A 23,908-nucleotide genomic window follows, 5' to 3' on the forward strand; every position below is an offset into this window, starting at 1 on the left:
CCATCAAAAGTTGATAAGGCAGTCAGACATTACCTGACATCACAGAGGAAGAGCAATCTCGCAATGGTGCGCACCAGTCCAGCACGGCCATCACTACACAAACAGCTGTTTGCGGTGCGTTACACAGTGAGTTTGGTCTGTCAGTGTGAAGCAGTACACTAATTACACTACCTGATTGATGTATACACATGCAAGATGTTTTAAAGCACTCCTATTTAGCAATAAAATGTGATTTCTGCCCTTAAACCCTGCTGTGCGTAAAATCCAGATTTTCCCCTGGGGCTTTTGGTATGTATTCCACTCCGCCATGCCCCCCTCCAGGTGTTAGACCCCTTGAAACATCTTTTCCATCACTTTTGTGGCCAGCATAAATGTTTGTAGTTTTCAAAGTTTGCCTCCCCATTGAAGTCTATGGTGGGTTCGAAAGTTCGCGAGAACCCGAACTTTTGCGGAAGTTCACGTTCGAGGTTCACGGACCTAAAATCGGAGGTTCGAGCCATCTCTAATAGCAAGTGGAGAGTTTTCCAAAGACCTTTGAGGATGACTCTGGACAATGCTGTCACAGTGGTAAAAGCAGCATGAGCTCTATACGATTTTGTTTGTGAAAAAAAATGGTGTGAATTCGGATGATGGGGAATATATGCAGGATACTAGTGCAGCCAATCATTATACTTTTCAGCCACCAGGACACGCTCTACACATTACAGACAGATTGATCGAGGACTTCTCCACATCTCCACAGAACTCTGGCAGTAGAGCTGCATATAAAAAAAATAGGGTTAATAATTACATTAGTGGGGTTCTTGTGTATTGTTTAAACCAGTGTTTGAATGTTGTGCTCAATAAAGTTCCATTGGAAAAAAAGAAACGTTGCAAATGTGTTAAAAATTGTATGATATTAGTGTTTTCCATTCCCAAGTTGTTTTTAAGTACATTAATAAATGTGACATCATTTCAAATAATGTTTTATAAAAAAAAATAAGCAATTTCAAATTTCTTAATTGTGACAAGCTTCATCGGAACGTAAAACATTTTAAAAGACTACAGCAGGAAAAGTTACAATAAAAAAAGTTTTATTGTATTTTGAGAAATGAGAATTTAAATGAGAAACAGTGCAAAACAAAACACTAAGTGCACAATCGAACATTTTTGTTCTATATGTCATTTATGGGTATCAATGTGAATAATGCTATTGCTTAGAGAAAAATATATACATTTTCCTTAAAGGATACATGAGGCGCAGAAAAGTATTGCTGCATTACTTACCTGGTGCATCACCCAGTCCTCTGCTGTCCCCACCATAGTGGCTGGCGACCCAGCTGTTTCTGTGTATGCATGGGTGCAAGCACATGCCGTTTGCACCCGTGGGGTGACGCAGAATGCCTTCAGCCACGGGAGCGTGACAGCAAGCCCACGCATATGTAGCTGACCCGGCCTGGTTGCCGCCCACTATGGAGGGGGCAGCTGAAGACTGGGTGACTGCAGAACTGTGCCAAGGGACACTGAGAATTGTAGGGGCTGGAAGAAGACCCAGGTAAGTAAAGCTGCAGTACGGGGCGAAGTAGCAGCGAGCACATGAACAGCGGTGGTGATACAAATACTCACTTGCGGGCAGCCAGCTCCGTTCTGAACGATGTATTGGCTTCATTGTACTTCCTGTTCTTGCATTACAATTTTCCTGAAACAGTGCCCCCTGGGCGCTATTGCAAGGAGATGATGCAAGAAAAGGAAACAGAATGAAGCTAGTACATCGGGAAGGACCTGGCTGCTGGCAAGTGAGTATTTATCCCTGCTGCTGCGACCTTTCTCCCTCCCCCCGTCTCTCTGTGCTGTGGCCACCTAGTTCTGGATACACCTATCTCTGGCTACCTATACTGAAGCCATCTACTACTGGCTACACTTATCCCTGGCTACCTATGCTGCGAGCACCTACTACTGGCTACACCTATCCCTGGCTATCTATGCTCTGAGCACCTACTACTGGCTACACCTATCCCTGGATACCTATGCTGCGAGCACCTACTACTGGCTACACCTATCCCTGGCTACCTATGCTGCGAGCACCTACTACTGGCTACACCTATCTCTGTCTACCTTTGCTGCGAGCACCTACTACTGGCTACACCTGTCCCTGGCTACCTTTGCTGCGAGCACCTACTACTGGCTACACCTATCCCTGGCTACCTATGCTGCGAGCAGCTACTACTGGCTACACCTATTCCTGGCTACCTATGCTGCAGCCACTTACTACTGGCTACACCTATCCCTGGCTACCTATGCTGCGAGCAGCTACTACTGGCTACACCTATTCCTGGCTACCTATGCTGCAGCCACTTACTACTGGCTACACCTATCCCTGGCTACCTATGCTCCGAGCACCTACTACTGGCTACACCTATCCCTGGATACCTATGCTGCGAACACCAACTACTGGCTACACCTATCTCTGGCTACCTATGCTGCAAGCACCTACTACTGGCTACACCTATCTCTATGTACCTTTGCTGCGAGCACCTACTACTGGCTACACCTATCCCTGGCTACCTATGCTGCAAACACCTACTACCGGCTACAGAGGGGGGCCCGGGTCCAAAGAATTGTATAGTACCGTGGTATTTTTTTTTACGGTTATCATACCGTGGAATTTCATACCGTTGCAACCCTAATAGGCAGTAGCTTACATTTATTACAAATATATATATATATATATATATATATATATATATATAAAAACATCCTGGGAGCCATCACAGCCCACCAACAGAAAGCTCTGTTGGTGAGCAGAAAAGGGGGGGGGCAGAAATCACTGGTGTGCTGAGATGTACGGCCCTGCAGCAAGGCCTTAAAGCTGCAGTCGCCCTATTAGTAAAAAATGGCCTGGCCACTGGTGTGGGGGGGGGGGGGGGGGGGTTAAGACCGCGGTCCTCAAGTGGTTAAAGCGGAAGAGTAGGTTTGACCAAGACTTCTGTATGTGACTACAGATAGAAGTTCAATTTATGAGGACATTGGGCTGATGCATGAATCAGTGTCAGACAGTGCATGGCAATGTTGCCATTAATACGGCCTGCAGTGTACCAGAAGTTACGCTTGCGTACCGCAGGTTGCACTAACTTGTGGTATACTGCTGGAAGTAGTCACGGTAATATTGCCCTGTGCTGTCGCAATACACTGCTTCATGCATCAACCCAATATGAGGCAGCTTGAAAGTTGGTTGGTATGGTTTGGGGAACACAGAAAAATACTCAGCAGTTTTGCCTGATCGTTGTGGAGTGGTCATCCAATATCCAGATGTACAAACTAACTATTGCAAATGAAAAAATTCAGACAAGCTTGCAGTACTAAATATAGGATCCAGCCACTGTCTGAGGACAGCCCATTGTTTTGCGCAGTGTATATCATTCATTCATACACTGTATGGAAATGAAAAAATTGACACATGTGGAAAAGGTGGCTGCTTGTGCAGTAGCAATTTTCCCGTACTGCGCATGTGCAGAATGCTGCTGTGCATGGGGACGTGATGTGTGCCGCCACTGCTGGCTGGAGGGTCACAGAAGGCACAGGATGATTGCAGCGGTCTGCAAGAAGCCCCTGGTAACTTCTTAAACTGCTTCTTAAAACTGTTTTTGTCAAAAAAAGACCCACCAGGGGCTGAGCAATCCACCGCGGCGGTAATGGACGAGCTGAGCTCGTCCATACCGCTAAGGTGGTTAAGAAGATGTCTGTGAACAATATGGCTGCATGTTAAATGACAATTGAAGTGAGAGGGATATGGAGGCTGCCATATTTATTTATTTTAAAACAAAGTAGATTGTCTGCCTCCCCAGTTGTTTATCTGCCTATATGGCTTTTGCTCTACAATGTGAACAAACATGTAGATTAGATGAGTCTGCTTTACAAATAAGTAATGAACTTCTTGTTGCAGGTGTGTGAATCAGACATTAGGCCTGGTTCACATCTAAAAGTGCAATCACTGATGCCAGTGTTTTGGGATTTTGTGCGGGATTATTTCTAGCGCCTCCCGCCACTTACCTGCGCGTTGTGATTTTTCGTAAAATGCTTTTCTAAGCGCTTTTGCAGAGCGATTTGTTTTTTCACTTCCTGATGCAAGTCAGGAAGAAAACTCTTTGACCCGGAAAATAATAAATATAATGTATTTATTCTTAAAAGCGCAGGGGAATTCGATATACAAAGAGCTTTTTCAAGCGCTTTGCGATTTCCCTATAACCTCCATTGAGGCAAATCACCCCAACAATGGCACAGGCATCGCTTTGGTGAGCGGATCGGAATTGAACCGCTTATATGTGAACACTCTCACAGGGAATCATTGCACAAGCGCTTTTAGTGCGATGTTGAAAATCGCCGGCGCTTAAAAAAGCTGATAGTGCCCTTAGTGCAGGGGTAGGGAACCTATGGCTCGGGAGCCAGATGTGGCTCTTTTGATGGCTACATCTGGCTCACATACAAATCAGTAGGGGTTGATTAATTAAGCTACACAGCTCAAGCAGCGCAACTTAGTGTGGCAGTGCAAGTAAAATTTGCTGCTGCTGTAGTGTGCACTGCCGCTGCCTGGCGGATCAACTGCATACACATCACCATGGCAACAGGGACGTGAGCCCTACTATCCCAGTTTGAAACATTATGTATGGCTCTCACGGAATTGCATTTTAAAATATGTGGCGTTTATGTCTCTTTCAGCCAAATAGGTTCCTGACCTCTGCCTTAGTGTGAACAAGCCCTTATTGATACATGGAGAATCTGATGGATTTCAGGCAATGAATATTGTTGAAAAGGCAAAATATATGCAGAAAAAAAACAAACAAACATATTTGTTTGGTTAATATGTACTTAAAACCACTTATTGCTCCTGGGACATACATATTCGTCTATGCAAGTTAATGAGGAATGAGTGGGCAGAAAAAATTACTCTAGTCCTGAAGTGGATACATGAGGCCAAAAGTATAAGTGTGTCTTTACTTACATGGGACTTCTTCCAGCCCCTAGAAGCACTTGTGTCCCTCGCCACAGCCTCCAATTCTCCTGCTGTCCCCTTCGTTGGGTCGAGTCAGGGGCTACTATGGAGGGCACAACTGAAGACTTGGTGATTTTGGAACTGTGGCGAGGGTCACAGGTACAAGGGGCTGGAGGAAGCCCCAGGTAAGTAAAGATGCACTTATACTTTTGATCACAGAAGGATCTATATACTGGATGATCTGACCATACATCTAGTGATGTATGGCAACCTATATTACCGCACATAATCTGTACTTATTTAATTCTAACCCGCCCCAAACCCTCTAATCTCCAACACGTTTGATCCATCAAGAATAAATAATTTTCTTTCTATTGTCTACAACAACCACCCACTTTGATACTCACGTATACACTGTTAAAATATGGAATATAGTGGGATCTGAAAGTTTGGGCAACCTTGTTAATCGTCATAATTTTCCTGTATAAATCGTCAGTTAAAGAGAACCAGAGACAAAGCACTCCCATGTATTTTACTATATACAGTATATATATAATTGGGAACATGACAGTAAACACCTACCCTGCTCTTTGTTTCATTCTCCTCTGCTAAATCTGCCTGTTATCAGCCCTGATAAGAATTTCCGGCTAAGCATTCAGTCTAGCTTTCACCGGAATGATTATAGCTGAGTCAGTCTTCTGTGATGTCTTTTCAAGCCCAAGTCTGCCCCCTTGTGGCTCTGATTTCCTGCGATGTATCCTTCAAGTCTGACTTAGCTATAATCATTCCAGTGAAAGCTAGACTGAATGCTCAGTCTGGGATTCTTATCAGGGCTGATAACAGGCAGATTTAGCAGAGAAGAATGAAACAGAGAGCAGGGTAGGTGTTTACTGTCATGTTCCCACTGATATATATGGTAAAATACATGAGGGTGCTTTGTCTCTGGTTCCCTTTAAATATATCATATAGGAGACACACACAGTGATATTTGAGAAGGGAAATGAAGTTTATTGGATTCACAGAAAGTGTACAATAATTGTTTAAACAAAATTAGGCAGGTGCATACACTTGGGCACCACGAAAAAGAAATTAAATCAATATTTAGTTGATCCTCCATTTGCAGAAATTACAGCCTCTAAACGCTTACTGTAGGTTCCAAAGACAGTCTGGATTCTGGTTGAAGGTATATTGGACCATTCCTCTTTACAAAATATCTCTAGTTCATTCAGGTTTGATGACTTCAAAGCATGGACAGCTCTCTTCTTATATTCAGGTTTGGGGACTGAGATGGCCATTCCAGAACATTATACTTGTTCATCTGCATGAATGCCTTAGTGGATTTTGAGCAGTGTTTAGGGTCGTTGTCTTGTTGAAAGATCCAGCCCCGGCGCAGTTTCAGCTTTGTCACTGATTCCTGGACATTGGTCTTTAGAATCTGCTGATACTGAGTGGAATGCATGCGTCTATCAACTTTGACAAGATTCCCAGTCCCTGCACTGGCCACACAGCCCCACAGCATGATGGAACCACAACCATATTTTACTGTAGTTAGCAGGTGTTTGTCTTGGAATGCTGTGTTGTTTTTCCTCCATGCATAACGCCCCTTGTTATGCCAAAATAACTAAATTTTAGTTTCATCAGTCCACAGCACCTTATTCAAAAATGAAGTTGGCTTGTCCAAATGTGCTTTAGCATACCTCAAGAGGCTCTGTTTGTGCTGTGGGCAGAGAAAAGGCTTCCTCTGTATCACTCTCGCATACAGCATCTCCTTGGGTAAAGTGCGCCGAATGGTTGAACGATGCACAGTGACTCCATCTGCAGCAAGATGATGTTGTAGGACTTTGGTGCTGGTCTGTGGCTTGACTCTGACTGTTCTCACCATTCGTTGCTTCTGTTTATCCGAGATTTTTCTTGGTCGAGCCTTAACTTGAACTGATCCTGTGGTCTTCCATTTTCTCAATATGTTGCTAACTGTGGAAACAGACAGCTGAATTATTTGAGACAGCTTTCTGCATCCTTCCCCTAAACCATGATGGTGAACAATCTTTGTCTTCAGGTCATTTGAGAGCTGTTTTGAAAGCCCCATGTTACTACTCTTCAGAGAAAATTAAGAGGAAGGAAACGTACAATTTGAACCCCTTAAATACTCTTTCTCATAATTTGATTCACCTGTGTATGTAGGTCAGGGGTCACTGAGCTTACCAAGTCAATTTGAGTTCCAATAATTAGTTCTAAAGGTTTTGGAATCAATAAAATGAACTACAGATGTTTTGTAAAGAGGACTGGTCCAAAATACCATTAACCAGAATCCAGACTCTCATTGGAACCTACAGGAAGCGTTTAGAGGCTGTAATGTCTGCAAAAGGAGGATCTACTATTGATTTAATTTACTTTTTGTGGTGCCCCGTTTAATGCACCTGCCTAATTTTATTTAAACAATTATTGCGCACTTTCTTTAAATCCAATAAACTTCACTTCTCAAATATCACTGTGTGTGTCTCCTATATGATATATTTAACTGACATTTTTTATCGTAACAACCAACGATTTTTACAGGGAAATCATGACGATTAACAAGGTTGCCCAAACTTTTGCATCCCACTGTATGTTTGCAATTTCAGTACTGGTCTTCAAAACTGCAACATAGCAGCATATCTGTGTTCTTCAACTAGCTCCAGATCCACTTCGCCCATCTTCTCTTTCTGCTTTAATCTCTTCCAGGGATAGTATTTATCGGCTCTTTATCCCAATTACTGTAAAACAAAATTCAAACACTAAGATTTTATATTTTAAACAGTAGTTAGTAGTTTATCTTAATTTAGTAATAGTTTGTCTTATTTTAAAACATTCATACCCACCACCTCGTAACACACACCCTAGCAACTTTTACAAACAAACGTAATCCACCCACTTCCTTCACCTCTCAGTCTGTATGCATGTTGGATTATTATGGCTCTGTACAAATTAACAAGCTGACACATCATTGCATTCCAGCGGTTCTGGAGGTGTGTTTAGCTTCTAAGGGTACAATGGTTAATTTGCATATATTCAGCAGTGATGCACTGGGAGACATCTCAAGCTCACTCCAACCTGAATTATCGCAAATTCTTTCTGTTTTAAGAAAGCAAACTTTTGTTTTTCTTAACATCTTAGTAAGGGGGCTTTTAGGACCATTGTAGTCCCTTACACACTCCAATGAGTTCTGGGTCACCATGAGCTTTCTGGTTAGTCTGTATCTCTCGGTGTTACAAGCCCTACTGCATAGAGCCAAATTAATCCATGCCATGCACTGATGAGGATCAAACAATCCGAAACAGTCTGTATGCATGTTGGATTATTATGGCTCTGTACAAATGAAATTAACAAGCTGACACATCATTGCATTCCAGCGGTTCTGGAGGTGTGTTTAGCTTCTAAGGGTACAATGGTTAATTTGCATATATTCAGCAGTGATGCACTGGGAGACATCTCGAGCTCACTCCAACCTGAATTATCACAAATTCTTTCTGTTTTAAGAAAGCAAACTTTTGTTTTCCTTCACCTCTGACACCATCTCCAGGTACTGATATTTCCATCTCTGCAACATAGCCTAAATTCGCCCCATCATAGCCCAACAGATTACCAAAATCCTGGCCCATGCCCTTGCCATCTTCTGTGTGGTCTACTGCAATGCCCTCATTCATGTACTTCCAGAAAGCAGACTGCAACCACGACTACCCTTTTGGAGCGCATATACCAGACCCATTCACTCCTGCGCTCATCTGCCCATATTCAGAAATCCCATCACTGGTTCCCTGTCCCCCTCAGAATTAAAGCACACCTGAAATGAGGGGTATGGAGGCTGACATTTTTATTGCCTGGCAGTCCTGCTGATCCTCTGATTCAGAAAGGCCTCTGAACCAGTAGCCTGCAGGCATGTCATTCAAATGCTTTTGTTGCATAAAAGCATTTGACTACCTTCAGGGGAGCGTCCAATTGTTTGTACTGTGCATTGTATTTTACACCCCTGCAGAGGGGCTTAGAAACGCTGCGGTTGCCGATCCTGAATGCTGCAGGCTGCATTCAAGAAAAAAACTAAACAATGGGAAAAATTTGGATCAAAAACACGTAATTTGCGCAAATGACAGTAAGCTCTGGTACCAAAGGTTGTTCATTCATTGAAATGGGCAACGATTAAACTATGTGGGCTGTGGGTTTACTGCCCCACAAGCATCTATGCGAACCAGCCCTAATACTTTTAGCGATAGACCCTGGACAAGCATGAAGATCAGGTGTTATGACTGCAGTCTGACTGATTCAGACGCTATTGCAGACAGGGTTCTTTCAAACTAAAAATCACAAAACGAAAATGCAGTGACTATAACATCTATTTGCTGCATTATGCAATTTTTTATGTTGGTCTCAATCAAAACGCTGGAAAAATGCAATAAAGCAGTGATTGCCTTTTGAAAAAAAAAAAAAAAAAAAACGGTATCCATTCAGTGTGGAAGCACTCTCATGATTGGCATTTAAAGGGTAGGTTCAGGGAGGGTGGTTAAAAAATAAAAATCAATATCCACTTACCTGGGGCTTCCTCCAGCCCATGGCAGGCAGGAGGTGCCCTCGCCGCCGCTATGCAGGTTCCCGGTGGCCTCTGGTGGCCGACCCGACCTGGCCAGGCCGGCTGCCAGGTCGGGCTCTTCTGCGCTCTAAGGCCTGGCACTTCTGCATCCCACGCAGCCGCGCTGACGTCATCGGACGTCCGCCGGGCTCTACTGCGCAGGCGCAGTAGTTCTGTGCCTGCGCAGTAGAACCAGGCGGACGTCCGATGACGTCAGCGCGTGTATTTATTCAAGCAGTGTATCTCCCGGCTGCTCTGTGTGATGCGGCAGGAAGCAGAGCAGCGGCTTCCTGTAACGGCGATATGTATCGCCGTTACTATGGTAACCGAGCCCTGCTTCCTGCGCAACACACACAGAGCAGCCGGGAGATACGCTGCTTGAATAAATACACTCGCCAGAGAGGGGAGAGCGGCCGCTGCTAAGGTAATAAAAGCGGCGGCCGCGAGGGGGGAGGAAGAGGACAGTCCTGCATACTGCGGACCACAGGTTGGGGATCCCCGCACGGCACATCAGGCAACATCCCGCGGCACACTAGTGTGCCGCGGAACACCGGTTGGGAAACACTGTTTTAAGCAATCAAAACTTGACATATGATAATTTTTTTTTGTTTATTATTTTTGTTTCTTGATATGTTTAGTTAAAATAATTGTTTTTTTTACAGATATTTAAATCAAAGTTGGTTATAATTTATAAAAATGGCAGATTCTCTCAGACTTTCAAAGAGGCCAAATTGTTGGTGTTCGTAACTGTACCAGAAACTGCCCGAATGCTTGGCATTTCAAGAGGTACTGTCTCAAAAGTAATGACTGCCTTTGAAAGAGAAGGAAAAAAACGTCCTCAGCAAAGCACAGTTGTGGCCGAAAGTCAAAGTTGTCTGAGAGAGACCGTCGGACTTTAAATCGAATTGTTAGAAAACCTTGCAAGACCACGGCTCCTCAAATCACTACAGAGCTGAATGAACACCTACAGAACCCAGTTTCCACAAAAACTGTTCGTCGGGAGCTGCACAAATCTGGATTCCACTGAAAAACTGCAATTAGAAAACCTCTGCTCTCTAAGACAAATGTTTCAAAGCATTTAGAGTGGTGTAGAAACCACCAGAATTGGTCTCTCGAGCAGTGGAAAAATGTAATTTTCTCTGACGAATCATCGTTTACCTTATTTCCGACCTCCGGCCGAGTGTACGTTTGGAGACAGCCGAAAGAAGCATTTCATCCAGACTGCCTTCTCCCAACCATTAAGCATGGCGGGGGTTCTGTGATGATCTGGGGTGCTATTTCTTGGAAATCCGCCGGGCCAATGATTTCCCTTCATGGAAGAATTAGCAGCCAAGACTATTTAGGAATTTTGGGCGACCAAGTTCATCCTATGGATCAAGTTTCCGGATGGAAATGACATCTTTCAAGATGATAATGCCCCAATCCATACAGCTAGAATTGTCAAAGAATGGCATGAGGAACATTCTAATGAAGTTGAGCATCTCATCTGGCCACCACAATCCCCAGACCTCAAATTATTGAGCATTTATGGTCGTTTTTAGTGATTCAAGTAAGAAGTCGATTTCTACCGTCATCGTCTCTAAAAGAACTGGAGGGTGTTTTAACTGAAGAATGGGCTAAAATTCCTTTGGAAACAAATCACAATTTGTATGAATCAATACCTCGGTGAATTGAGGCTGTAATTGCCGAAAAAGGTGGACCTATACCATATTAAAATATATTTTGTTGATTTTCAAGGTGTTTCCATTATTTTGTCCAACCCCTGTATATCTGGGTCAAAGTGTGGCGACTGCACCAAACATATGCAAGATACCAGAGCCGTTTACAGGCAAATGGAGGGGGACGCAGCCACAAGGAAGGTGTGGTAAGAGATCCAAACACTAACATAAGCTTCCGATTTTCTATACCCCTTCATATAGGGAATCCTTTAACCTCCTTGCTGGTTATCCCGAGCTCAGCTCGGGGTAACCTGCGCAGGAGGATTTCTCAGGCCACGTTGGGCCGATTTGCATAATTTTTTTTTTTGTTACATGCAGCAAGCACTTTGCTAGCTGCTTGTAACATCCGATCGCCGCCGCTCACTGCCGATTCGCCGCTACCCACCGCACCGCCCCCCCCCCTCCAGACCCCTTGCGCAGCCTGGCCAATCAGTGCCAGGCAGCGCTGAGGGGTGGATCGGGATTCCCTCTGACGTCCATGACGTTGGTGACGTCATCCCGCTCCATCGCCATGATGACTGGGGAAGCCCTGCAGGAAATCCCGTTCTGTACAGGATTTCCTGCTTACTCTGATCGCCGGAGGCGATCGGAGTGGGTGGGGGGATGCCACTGCTCAGCGGCTATCATGTAGCCTGGGCTCGCTACATGATTAAAAAAAATATATATTTTTTTAAAAAGTGCTCTGCTTCCCCTCTTGCCGCGGGAATTAGACCGGCAAGGGGGTTAAAGTTAACCTGAGCTGAAACTCGAGTTCAAAATCTGACAATACAGTGAAGAGAGGGAAGCCTCAGGAATCTATTGATGCTTCCCTTGGTTGTCTGAATCCCACGCCGCTAAACAGCTTGTCTTCCTGTTTCATGGCCAGCCTGTGCATGCGCAGTATCACAGAGCCCACGGATCCAGCTTACTGCGCATGAGGGCTCCCGCGGCAACTGTGCAGCAATGATACATGAAGACAAGCTGAGCAGCCCTGATATGATTAGTGACGATGCCTGCCTTGTCGATAATCTTTGGGGGGCCACTCTCATCCACGAGGGACATCAGACCAGCGAGGAAAGCCTCAGTAGGATCCTGATGCTTCCCTCTCTTTGGCTTTTGCTCAGGTACACATTAAAGTAGATTAACTTGTGATTAGGAAAATGGCAGCGTTCCGAAAATCATATCAGAATGAGTTTGGTGTGAAAGGGCCCACAAAGAGATCAGTAGGGCTGCAAGTCAACTGGTATTGTTTAAAAGTAAGTATGGCTGCCTCCATATGCCTCTTGATTCAGGTGTACTTCTTAATGTACACTGCCCTGTGTGACATAAAAATCCATCTTAACTAAAAACTACAAATTGGTACTGTTACCCTAGCACCCTCCCGCAGTAGCATGCAAAAGAAAAAATAAAAATGAAGTGTGAAGTAGCAAATAACTCCTCTTCCTCCTCTGTGTGGCTACATGTGCCAGCCATTTATTTAAGTATTTATATGGCGCCGACATATTACGTAGTGCTGTACAGAGTATATTGTCTTGTCATTAACTGTCCCTCAGAGGGGCTCACAATGTAGTCCCTACTATAGTCATAGGTCTATGTATGTATTGTGTAGTTCACAGGGCTGTGGAGTCGGAGCAATTTTGTGTACCTGGAGGTTTGATAATCTGAGGAGTTGGATGATTTTTGTACCAAATCCACAGCCCTGGTAAGTACAGTATTAGACTAAGGAGTTGGAGTCAAAACCATTTTGGGTACCTGGAGTTGGAGGTTTCATACATTGAGGGGTCGGAGTTGGAGTCAGAGGATTGTTGTACCAACTCCACAGCCCTGGTAGTGCATGTATCATAGTCTAGGGCCAATTTAGGGGGAAGCCAATGAACGTATCTGGATGTTTTTGGGATGTGTGAGGAAACCTAAGTTTCCGGAGGAAACCCGTGCCAAAAGAGTGAGAACATACACATAACTCCTTGCAGATGTTGACCTGGCTGTCACCGTGTTGTCCCTGCAGATCCCCCTCACCAGCAGAATCCAGCAAACTTTACTGTCTCAGACATTTAAGTGCTACCCCCCTGGGTGGACTACATATGCCAGCAAAGCACAGATTCCCCCTCACCAGCATACTAATTTTATATAAAAACAGATATTACCACCTTCCAGCGGTACCTGAAGTAACATAAGTAAGCTGCCCCCATGGAACTACATGAAAGATCCCCTGACAGCTTCCAGCAGATGCTAATCACGCTCACTTACTTTTAATTTTCTTTCATTTATTATTCAGTCATCCTTTCCCACTTTTCCTCAGAGAAGGATAAATAGTGGCGGTGCCAGGCTGAGGGGAGTTCCAGCATCCTCTGAGCTGAATGTGTGTCCTGCAGTGCAGCAGATAGATGTCCTCCTTCTCCATTCTTCTTCCCCATGCAGTCACTTGAGCCCTGGGACATCAGCCAAGACATCCAGGAGAGGAATAGAAGAAAGCCTCAGCCCTGTTGCATGTGCACCTTTTACAGGCAGATCACGTTGTGCTCCCGATTATCCATTAACCTGATTTGAGGCGCGTTTCCTGGAGGTGGCGTTTGCTATACTTTGGGATCAGCTAGGAGGGAGGACAGAGGCAGCACCATTAACCCCCCCTCCTTTCTTTGGTGCTTATCAGCAATTCAGATTGCATGCAAATCCCCCAGCCCTTGTGAAGAAGAAGACCTCACATTGCAGAGCAGGTCCCCTCCCTCCCCTCCTTCTGGGTGGGTTTGTCTTCTCTCCCTGAGTGAGTGGAAAGGTTCTCCTTACTGTTGCATCTGCAGAACCGGCTGGGGGAAGCCCTCTTTGAATCACCTTCTCCTCTCCCTCGCCTTGGATGCGCCTCTGCTCCCTGCGGACATGTGGAGACGGCAGAGGACCATGTCTCTGTGCACTTTAGCAGCTCTGCTAGCCGTGTGTCTGGGGATCAGTCGGGGACATTGTCCCGAGAGAGACCTGGAGAAGAGGGAGGAGGAGGCGAACATCGTGCTCACCGGGACGGTGGAGGAGATCATGAACGTGGACCCGGTGCACCACACCTACTCGTGCAAGGTAAGCGGGCCGGTGGGCAGGGCAGCAAAGTTCGCCGGTTTCCTGAATTGTGGCTTGCTGAGAGACTAGAGCGCAGGCACCGGTATAATAACACTCTGTGCCTCCCCCCAGCCTGTAATCACAGTAGCAGCTCTCCCTGGCTGGCCAGCAGTCACAGAGGGCACTCTCATCTCATTCTGTGCTTCCCCTCCAGCCTCGCTAGCCTGTAATCACAGCTGCAGCTCTCTCCCTGGCTGGCCAGCAGTCTGGCACACGAGTCCTGCTGCAGCTCTCCCTGATCAGCAGTCACCGAGGGCAAACTGATGTCTCACCAGCCTATCGCTGTCCCGCCAGGAGTGTAACTGATTATTCATGTGCTAATCTAGTCACATTTCTGATACTCTTTCTGCCCAACAGTGTCACCAAGGGCACTCAGATGCCATTCTGGCAGGATAGCCTCGCTGGCTGCAGAACTGTCTGGGCAGGAGGATTACTTGGGGAAGAGCTGGACTCACTGCCTGTGAGCACTGTGGAAACTCACTATAGCCAGTATGTTCAGCAAAGGTATTCAGATGGCATGCGGTAGCCTGTGATGGTTTCTGGAGCTGTCACTGGCCAAAATGGTCACTTGGGCTCTCATATTTTGTGAACATTGCTGCAGCACTCCCTGGCCAACTGAATCGCTATAGGTGGCCATACACTTATATATTTGCAGCAGATTCGACCATCAGATAGATTTCTGTCAGATGCCTATCAAGTTGAATCTGACAGGAATCTATCTGATGTGTGCCACGCACTAGGAACAGATTTCCAATAGATTTCAGAATGAAATCTATTGGGAATCAATCAAAATGCATTATGGGACCATTAGATCCTATGCAACTCTACGGGCCACCTAGAGTTTCCATTCTGTCAGATAGATCAAATCGATCGAAATCGGCCGCAAATGATCAATTGATTTGAATCGATTTCTAATTGATCGATTCTATAAAAACGATCGATGGATGAATGGCTGAAATTAACCAGTGTATGGTGGGATCTTTTCCACTAGAAAAACTGATTACAATTGAGCTGCAATGCAATCACTTTTCTATCCAATTTCCACCTCCGCTATCCGTTATTGCACGATTACAGTGCATTTTGTGGTTGGAAAAAAAGTGAGTGGGGAGTCGCCAATTTGCGGCGAAAATCACAGTGTTGCGATTGCTATGCGATTTTCCTGTTCTCCTATACTAAGAATAGGAGCTAAATTGCACAGAGAACGTGGCAAGTCGACGATTGCGTAAAAAAAAATTACACCGCAAACAAACGCACTAATGGAAACAGTTGCCACGGTTTCCATTAGTTTAGGTGTTCCTAGTATTTTATGACCCCGCTAGTGATCGTATCACAAAACACTAGTATTGGTATAAGGCCCTCAGAGTCACTCAGATGCATCTCTGGTAAATGAGCTTTGCCACAACTTTGTCTCCTTAATTGTGTCACTGATATTCAGTTGCTACTCTCGCCCATAAAAATTGCTGGTATTTATTCTAGCCAACAGTGCCACTAAGGTCATGTAGAAACTACTCTAGCATTGCTGCAGCATTAGATGGGCAACAGAATATCTTGGGCTACTCAAATTCCACTTTAGCTTTTGAGCATTGTTGAAATTCACTGTGGCCAGTAGGCTCACCAAGAGCACTTAGATGTCTCTCTGTAGCCTGTGAACTTAGCAGCAGCTCTGTCTGGTCAAAGGGATCACTGGGGTCACTTAGCTGCCAATCTAGCTTCTGACCAATGCTAACACGTTCCTGGCAAATAGTGTTACTAAGGCCACTCAGTGGCATCGCTAATATGTGATCATTGCTGCAGTTCTCTCTCTCTTGTTATCTGGGTTGCATAGGGTTTTCAGATGCCACTGTAGCTTGTTGAAACTAGTGGTTAGCAGGATCATCAAGGGTACTTAGATGTCTGTCTATGAGCTTTACCACAGCTCTCAGCTGATCAATAAAGTCACCTGTGAACATTTTTACAATGCTTTCTGACCAGCTGGGTCACCAAGGGTAGTTAGATAGCCTGTGGCCATTGCGGCCATTGCTGATATCTCCCTTTAGCCACTAGGGTCACAAAGGGCATTCACCCCTCCCTTCTTCTCAACACCATGGCTGATAGCTCCTTCTGATATGGAGTGACAGGTCACATTATTTGTTGTATGAATCCTGCATTCAGCTTTGCAACCACAACAGTCTAAACTTCTAGGAAAAAAAATCCTGCAGGGATTTTTAAAACAACCTTTTTTTCAGATCAATTTGAAAAAAGGTGTTTTGATTTGGACTGGTTGGATGGCTTGCAGTCTTTCAATGAGGCTCTAATTCATGTAAACTGTATTCATCATATCATAATTTGGAACACACTGAAAACAAACACAGTTGTCTGGAGGATAATGGTGGTGACTATTATAATGCCTGGTACACACTTTCAATTATAATTGGCCAATCACTGATCAAATTGACCGCCTCCATGTAGTATGAGGGTCAACGGATATTGAATAGTATGAGCAGATTGTGTAGGTAAACACTCATACTACACAGGTGGTGAATTTGGTCAGTGTTTGGCCAATCATAATGGAAGGTGTGTACCAGCCTGGTACACACCTTCAGTTATGACTGGCCAAAGACTGGTTAATTTTACCATCTCCTGTACCAACAGATTTTTAATACTATGACCATATTGTGTAGGTAAACTCTCATACTACATGGAGGTGGTAAAATTGGTCAGTGATTGGGCAATTAAAATTGGATGTGTGTACCGGGCTTTAAAGATATTCAGTGAACTTAAACTTAAAGCGGACCTGAAAATATGTAAAAAAAAAAAGTTTCCCTTACCTGGGGCTTCTGCCAGCACCCTGCAGCCATCCTGTGCCCACGTCATTTCCAAACAATCTTCCGTTCCCCCGCCGCAGCTCACTTTCTCTTCTGGCACTTTCTGTCCACTGGTCCTGCGTGGTCCTGGCTGCACGTGTCCTTTGTTGGGAGCATACTGCAGTGAAGAAACTGAATTTTGGCGGGGATTGTTTGGAAAAGGCGTGGGCATAGGACAGCTGCAGGGGGCTGGCAGAAGCCCCAGGTAAGTGAAACTCTTTTCTTTTTTCTTTTTTTTTTTTTACATATCTTAAAAAGACTCTGTAACATCAAAAACATCCCCTGGGGGGTACTCACCTCGGGTGGGGGAAGCTTCGGGATCCTAATGAGGCTTCCCACGCCGTCCTCTGTCCCACGGGGGTCTCACTGCAGCCCTCCGAACAGCCGGCGACAGACCCGACTGTCAATTCAATATTTACCTTTGCTGGCTCCAGGGGGGGGCGCTGTGGCTGCTTTCAGCTCCGAAGTAGACGGAAATACCCGATCTCAGTCGGGTCCGCTCTACTGCGCAGGCGCCGGAAATTTGCGCCTGCGCAGTAGAGCAGACCCGACGGCGATCGGGTATTTCCGCCTACTTCGGAGCCGACAGCCGTCAGAGCGCCTGCGCAGGAGCCGGGAAGGTAAATATTGACGTCATCTTGTACGGAGGGCTGCAGCGAGACCCCTGAGGGACCCCCAGGGGACGTTTTGACGTTACAGATTTTCTTTAAGGTCCGCTTTAACCACTTAACGACCAGCTAACGCTGATAGGCGGCGGCTGGTCGTTTGTGGTTTTACATGGAAATGGCTGCTCCATGTCATGCTCACGGAGGGTGTCTCGGTGAATAGCCTGTGAGCCTCCGATCGCGGCTCGCAGGCTAATCGTAAACACACGGGGAAGAAATCCCTGCTGTGTACATCAATACGGCGCCGTTGCGCAGCAATATCGCGGCGGAGGGGGGCTTTGAGGAGCCCCCCCCCCGCTCAGCCACACGGAGCGGCGGCGATCAGACCCCCCCAGCAGGTCATCACCCTAGTGGGGAAAAAAGGGGGGGAAGTCTGATCGCCTGCGCAGTACAGCCTGGAGGACGTCCGATGGCGTCAGCGCGCCGGCGTGGGACGCAGAAGTGCCGGACCTTGGAGCGCAGAAGAGCCCGACCTGGCAGCCGGCCTGGCCAGGTCGGGTCGGCCACCGGAGACCACCGGGAGCCTGCGGAGTGGCGGCGAGGGCACCTCCTGCCTGCCACGGGCTGGAGGAAGCCCCAGGTAAGTGGAAATTGATTTTTATTTTTTAACCACCCTCCCTGAACCTTCCCATTAACATGATCTGTGTTGCGGGCTGGAGAGCCCACGCAGCACAGATCACAGTGAACAGCCCCGGTCCTTAGGTTGCGTGTATCGCCATTCTTCTTCTTCTTTTTTTTTGTTTTGGGGGGAGGGGGAATGGGGCAACATTTCAGATGCTCAAAAATTTAGCAAAATGTACTGGTCCTTTTTATTGGCAACAAGTTTGTTGTGATATTCATTGGCATAAGTTGTTACTCACTGTTAAGCTGGTCATACACCAAATAATTTTGATTGCATAATTTTACTATGACCATACAGTAATAGGAGCTCGTATAAACAATATGACCAAAGTATTCTCAATGTGTTAATCCATAAAGATGTGGCAAGATTGTACAACAACCAAGATTTTGGTTGTGTCAGGATCTTTGCAACCTAAGCTGATCTGGCGAATCCACTTTGTCACAATCCGGTCAGATATCTGTTGCTTTTGGTTGCTCTGCATTTTCCAAATTAATCATTCACTGGGTTGACATTTCCTAGTGGCTGGTGAATCCAGGAATGCTAATAATGCAGCAGTGTTCCTATTTGATCATAAGATTCAGTGCTTTGCAAGTATAAGTCCAAGCACAAGCTGTAGCTATCTGCGGGAGATACAGAAATAAAGAGTTTTATGTGATCACGTGGTGCAGGAATAATACACTTGTTGCATTCCTTGTCATGATTTAGAGCTATCTGCAGTGAGTGAATGTAATGCTCTCCTAGCCTAGCTTCTCTGCCTGCTCATTTCTTTATCTTTATTACAGCATTAAAAAGACTTGAGTAAAATTTGGATTATTTAGTAACTAAAGTTAAATACACATTTCAGTCTTAATGCTTCCGGACCGACGTAATTGGAATCTACGTCCTGCTGGTGGCTGTGTGGCTCTAATAGGACGTACATCTCAACTATTCAGCGCTGCCCACTCACGCTTTCCTTGCCAATGGCACTGCTGTTCCATCGCACCTGGCTTTCTTTGCTGTCTCTGTGACAGAAGAGATTCTGCATCTGATTGGCTCCTGACCTCATGATTACTGTGAGCCAATCACAGTTATCACAGGGCACAATAGGAAAAGGCCGGCTCCGGTCCTGAAAAGGGTTTAAGCAGATCTGAGATGAAAAACTATCTATAGCAAGTTAAGGTGCCCATACACTTGTCAGATTGGCAGCAGACAGATAAGAAATGCATCTGATGATCTATCTGATGCGTTTTTAGAACATTTTTTACCAGAATAGAATTCCAATAGATTTCAGTTTGAAATCTGTTGAAATTCGATCTGATGGCATTTTTTTGCCATCAGATTTCCATTAAGGCCAATGCAAACTGATAAGCAATCTCATCAGATCGACCTAAATTTTCCACCCTGCAAGTTCGATGGAAATCCATCGAAATCGATCGAAATCGGCCGTCGATCGGTCGATTGGCCAACCGATTTGCGATCGATCGATCGATCGACCGCGATCGATCGGTCGGCCAGAAAATCGGCTGAGTGCATGGGCTGCTTAACTTGTCTACATATCTTATCTAAAGTGTAGATGGTTTACACAGTAAAGGTGGCCATACACTGGCCCGATTTGCGGCAGTTTCGACAGCAGATTCGATCACTGGGATCGAATCTGCTGCCAATCGTTCGCGCAACACGCACCCGCCGATCCGATTTCCTCCCGAAATCGGATCGGTCCGTCGATCGCGCCGTGCGGGAAATTACCCTCGATCGCCCGCGGGTAGGGAGCGCGTCGCTAGCGGCGGCCGATCCGATCAGGTATACATTACCTGAGGCTGGCTCCCGGGCATCCCGTCCGTCACTGCTCCCGTCATGGCACCTCCGGCATCCTCGTATAACTTCCGCTGTCATGCCAGTGACAGCGGAAGTACAACTAGAGGGCGCTCTATTTGAACTTCCGCTGTCACTGGTGTGATAGCTTAAGTTCTATGCGGATGCCGGAGCCGGAGGTGCCACATGACGGGGACATCACGCCCGGGAGCCAGCCTCAGGTAATGTATACCGGCGGGGGGAGCGGCGGCAGCACCACCACAACAGATTGTGATCGGTTTCAGGCTGAAATCGATTCACAATCTGTTTGCAGGAAAGGCAGCCATACGATCCCTCTCTGATCAGATTCGATCAGATAGGGATCTGTCAGCTGGTCGATCTGATGGCACATCGACCAGTGTATGGCTGCCTTAAAGGTGCCCATACACTCGTCAGAAATCCATCGAAATCGATCGAAATCGGCCATCGATCGGTCGATTGGCCAACCGATTTGCAAACGATCGATCGGTCGGCCAGAAAATCGGCTGAGTGTATAGGCCCCTTAAATCTAGCTGCAAACAGCTTCAACAGTATATGATTATTTCTTCCTGTGATACAGTGGTGCTCAACCTTTTTTGGCCCGAGGGCCGAACTTCAAATCAAGAAAAATCTCGAGGGCCGGAACACATGCATACAAAATTTCAATGTAAAACGTTTAACATTTTCTAGTAAAAGTTAACATAGTGTTGGAAATGGAAAGAAAACGACAATATAAGAATTGTTGTACTCACCATTTGATGCACATTTTCTTAATGAGAAGTTTGTGGCTGTTTGGGTGTATGCACAGGGCAGATTAATGCAGCAATGGTATCAGAGTGGCCTGTAGTGTGCTGGCTGAGGAGGCTGTCCGCTCTGTGTGGGGCTGAGGAGGCTGTCAGCTCTGTGTGGGGCTGAGGAGGCTGTCAGCTCTGTGTGGGGCTGAGGAGGCTGTCAGCTCTGTGTGGGGCTGAGGAGGCTGTCAGCTCTGTGTGGGGCTGAGGAGGCTGTCAGCTCTGTGTGGGGCTGAGGAGGCTGTCAGCTCTGTGTGGGGCTGAGGAGGCTGTCAGCTCTGTGTGGGGCTGAGGAGGCTGTCAGCTCTGTGTGGGGCTGAGGAGGCTGTCAGCTCTGTGTGGGGCTGAGGAGGCTGTCAGCCCTGTGTGGGGCTGAGGAGGCTGTCAGCCCTGTGTGGGGCTGAGGAGGCTGTCAGCTCTGTGTGGGGCTGAGGAGGCTGTCAGCTCTGTGTGGGGCTGAGGAGGCTGTCAGCTCTGTGTGGGGCTGAGGAGGCTGTCAGCTCTGTGTGGGGCTGAGGAGGCTGTCAGCTCTGTGTGGGGCGGAGGAGGATGTCAGCTCTGTGTGGGGCGGAGGAGGCTGTCAGCTCTGTGTGGGGCGGAGGAGGCTGTCAGCTCTGTGTGGGGCTGAGGAGGCTGTAAGCTCTGTGTGGGGCTGAGGAGGCTGTCAGCTCTGTGTGGGGCTGAGGAGGCTGTCAGCTCTCTGTGGGGCTGAGGAGGCTGCCAGCTCTGTGTGGGGCTGAGGAGGCTGCCAGCTCTGTGTGGGGCTGAGGGGGCTGCCAGCTCTGTGTGGGGCTGAGGAGGCTGTCAGCTCTGTGTGGGGCTGAGGAGGCTGCCAGCTCTGTGTGGGGCTGAGGAGGCTGCCAGCTCTGTGTGGGGCTGAGGAGGCTGTCAGCTCTGTGTGGGGCTGAGGAGGCTGCCAGCTCTGTGTGGGGCTGAGGAGGCTGCCAGCTCTGTGTGGGGCTGAGGAGGCTGTCAGCTCTGTGTGGGGCTGAGGGGGCTGTCAGCTCTGTGTGGGGCTGAGGGGGCTGTCAGCTCTGTGTGGGGCTGAGGGGGCTGTCAGCTCTGTGGGGCTGAGGGGGCTGTCAGCTCTGTGTGGGCCTGAGGGGGCTGTCAGCTCTGGGTGGGCCTGAGGGGGCTGTCAGCTCTGGGTGGGGCTGAGGAGGCTGTCAGCTCTGTGTGGGGCTGAGGAGGCTTTCAGCTCTGTGTGGGGCTGAGGAGGCTGTCAGCTCTGTGTGGGGCTGAGGAGGCTGTCAGCACTGCGTGGGGCTGAGGGGGCTGTCACAGCGTGTGCCCCGGTGTCTGGGCTGATTCCTATTGGAGGAAGGTTCCTGCAGTAACCAATGAGCGAGGCTTTCTAACTATCCCAGCACTACCCGGGGCTGAATACAAGCACACACTGGTGTATGCGCGTCCCGCCGAGTGCCATACTACGCAATACCACCCGATCTTCTCCCCCTCCGCAGGCAGACACCGCGCGGGCCACAGAAACTGGCTTCGCGGGCCACAAATGGCCCGCGGGCCGTAGGTTGGGCACGGCTGCTGTGATACAATGAGAGCAGCCATATTCTGCTTTTCGTCATTATACAGGCAAGCTGCTCTGCATCTCCACCCCTCAGCCTGTGAAAACTCCATTCCTCTCTCATGCCCTCTCCGCCGCCTTACCTCTGAATTCTCAGCAGCTCCCGGCTGGTAAGCCCCCTCCTCCTCCTTTGGGAAAAGCCATCTCCTCCCCAGAGTGAGCTCCCATGAGCACTTGCTACATGGGACTCAGAATGCCTAGGCACTGGAGGAGCTGTGGGCGCGCCTTGTTTAGATTATAGAGAATTAGGGCATTCAAAAAAAAAAAAAAAGTATTTTGCTTGAGGAATGCCCTATAAAATATGTTAGGGGCACAATTATGAAATGTGTAAAAGTTTATCTCGGATCCACTTTAAGGTGTGTACATGGTTGTATTGTGCACCATTTCCATTTTCTGACTTCATCTAGGTTTATCCCTTCTTTATGAGTTGTATCATAGCTAACCGTATGTCATCTGTTCCATTCAGATACTGATCATAAATAGCTTGAGATGGACACTGTAGTCTTCTTCTCATTTCTTCTCAGTTCACACTAAGGGGGAAAATTCACAAAAGTGTGGTAAAGTTGCAGAGTACAGGAAGAAAAAAGCAATTTTACAATTATTTACAGTGTCAAGGTAGCATTTGGTGCACAACTAATGCAACCTGCATTAACTAGGGGCATAGCATGTGTTGCTACAACAATGTCCTAGGCAACGCAGATTGTGCCAATTGCGCAATGCTTGTGCTACCTTGTCACTGATATGTGCTCCCTGCACATGGTACCTTTACTGTACTTCTGTGCATATGTTTCTAGGCCTGTTGCTGAACTATTTCTTGCAGCGTGCCAACAGAAATACTGCTTTGCTATGAGCACTTTCACGCATGTCCATTTGTACCATTTTTTTGTTTTTGTCCATTGCATTCCCTCAACAAATGAACCAGTGTGTTCTGTTTGGATAGTGGCTTCAGTGTCAGCGGGCACTACAATGAATCTTGGAGTGGTACAACATGCCCGTACCATACAAATACAATCCCGCTATGGCTCCGAACCGGCCGGTGTGAACCAAGCCTAAAGGCGGAAAGCTTTAAAGAGAACCTGAACTGAAAATAAAAAGTCAATATAATCATACACGGGTTATACTTACCTCCTGTGTAGTCTACTCATCAATCTCTTTCTCCTCTCCTGCGTCCTGTTTGTCCACTGTGATCAATAAAATTCTCTGTCCTCCATTTTGAAAATACTCTTAC

At 46.8% G+C, this 23,908-nt stretch overlaps 1 protein-coding gene across 6 annotated transcripts in view; it reads left to right on the forward strand.

Moving 5' to 3' along the window:
• The first annotated feature begins 13,907 nt into the window (after positions 1–13,907).
• Positions 13,908–23,908, forward strand: part of AGRN (agrin) — an 803,356-nt gene continuing 793,355 nt past the window's right edge. For 3 of the 6 annotated variants that reach the window (XM_068240729.1, XM_068240733.1, XM_068240730.1), the window contains exon 1: positions 13,908–14,332. In XM_068240729.1, the coding sequence (XP_068096830.1) occupies positions 14,141–14,332 (192 nt within the window). In that variant the 5' untranslated portion in view covers positions 13,908–14,140. The remainder of the gene's footprint in view (positions 14,333–23,908) is intronic. The other 3 variants (XM_068240735.1, XM_068240731.1, XM_068240732.1) reach the window with 1 other exon arrangement.

The sequence above is a fragment of the Hyperolius riggenbachi genome, chromosome 6 (genome assembly GCF_040937935.1).
Source record: "Hyperolius riggenbachi isolate aHypRig1 chromosome 6, aHypRig1.pri, whole genome shotgun sequence".
NCBI classification, from domain to species: Eukaryota; Metazoa; Chordata; class Amphibia; order Anura; family Hyperoliidae; genus Hyperolius; species Hyperolius riggenbachi.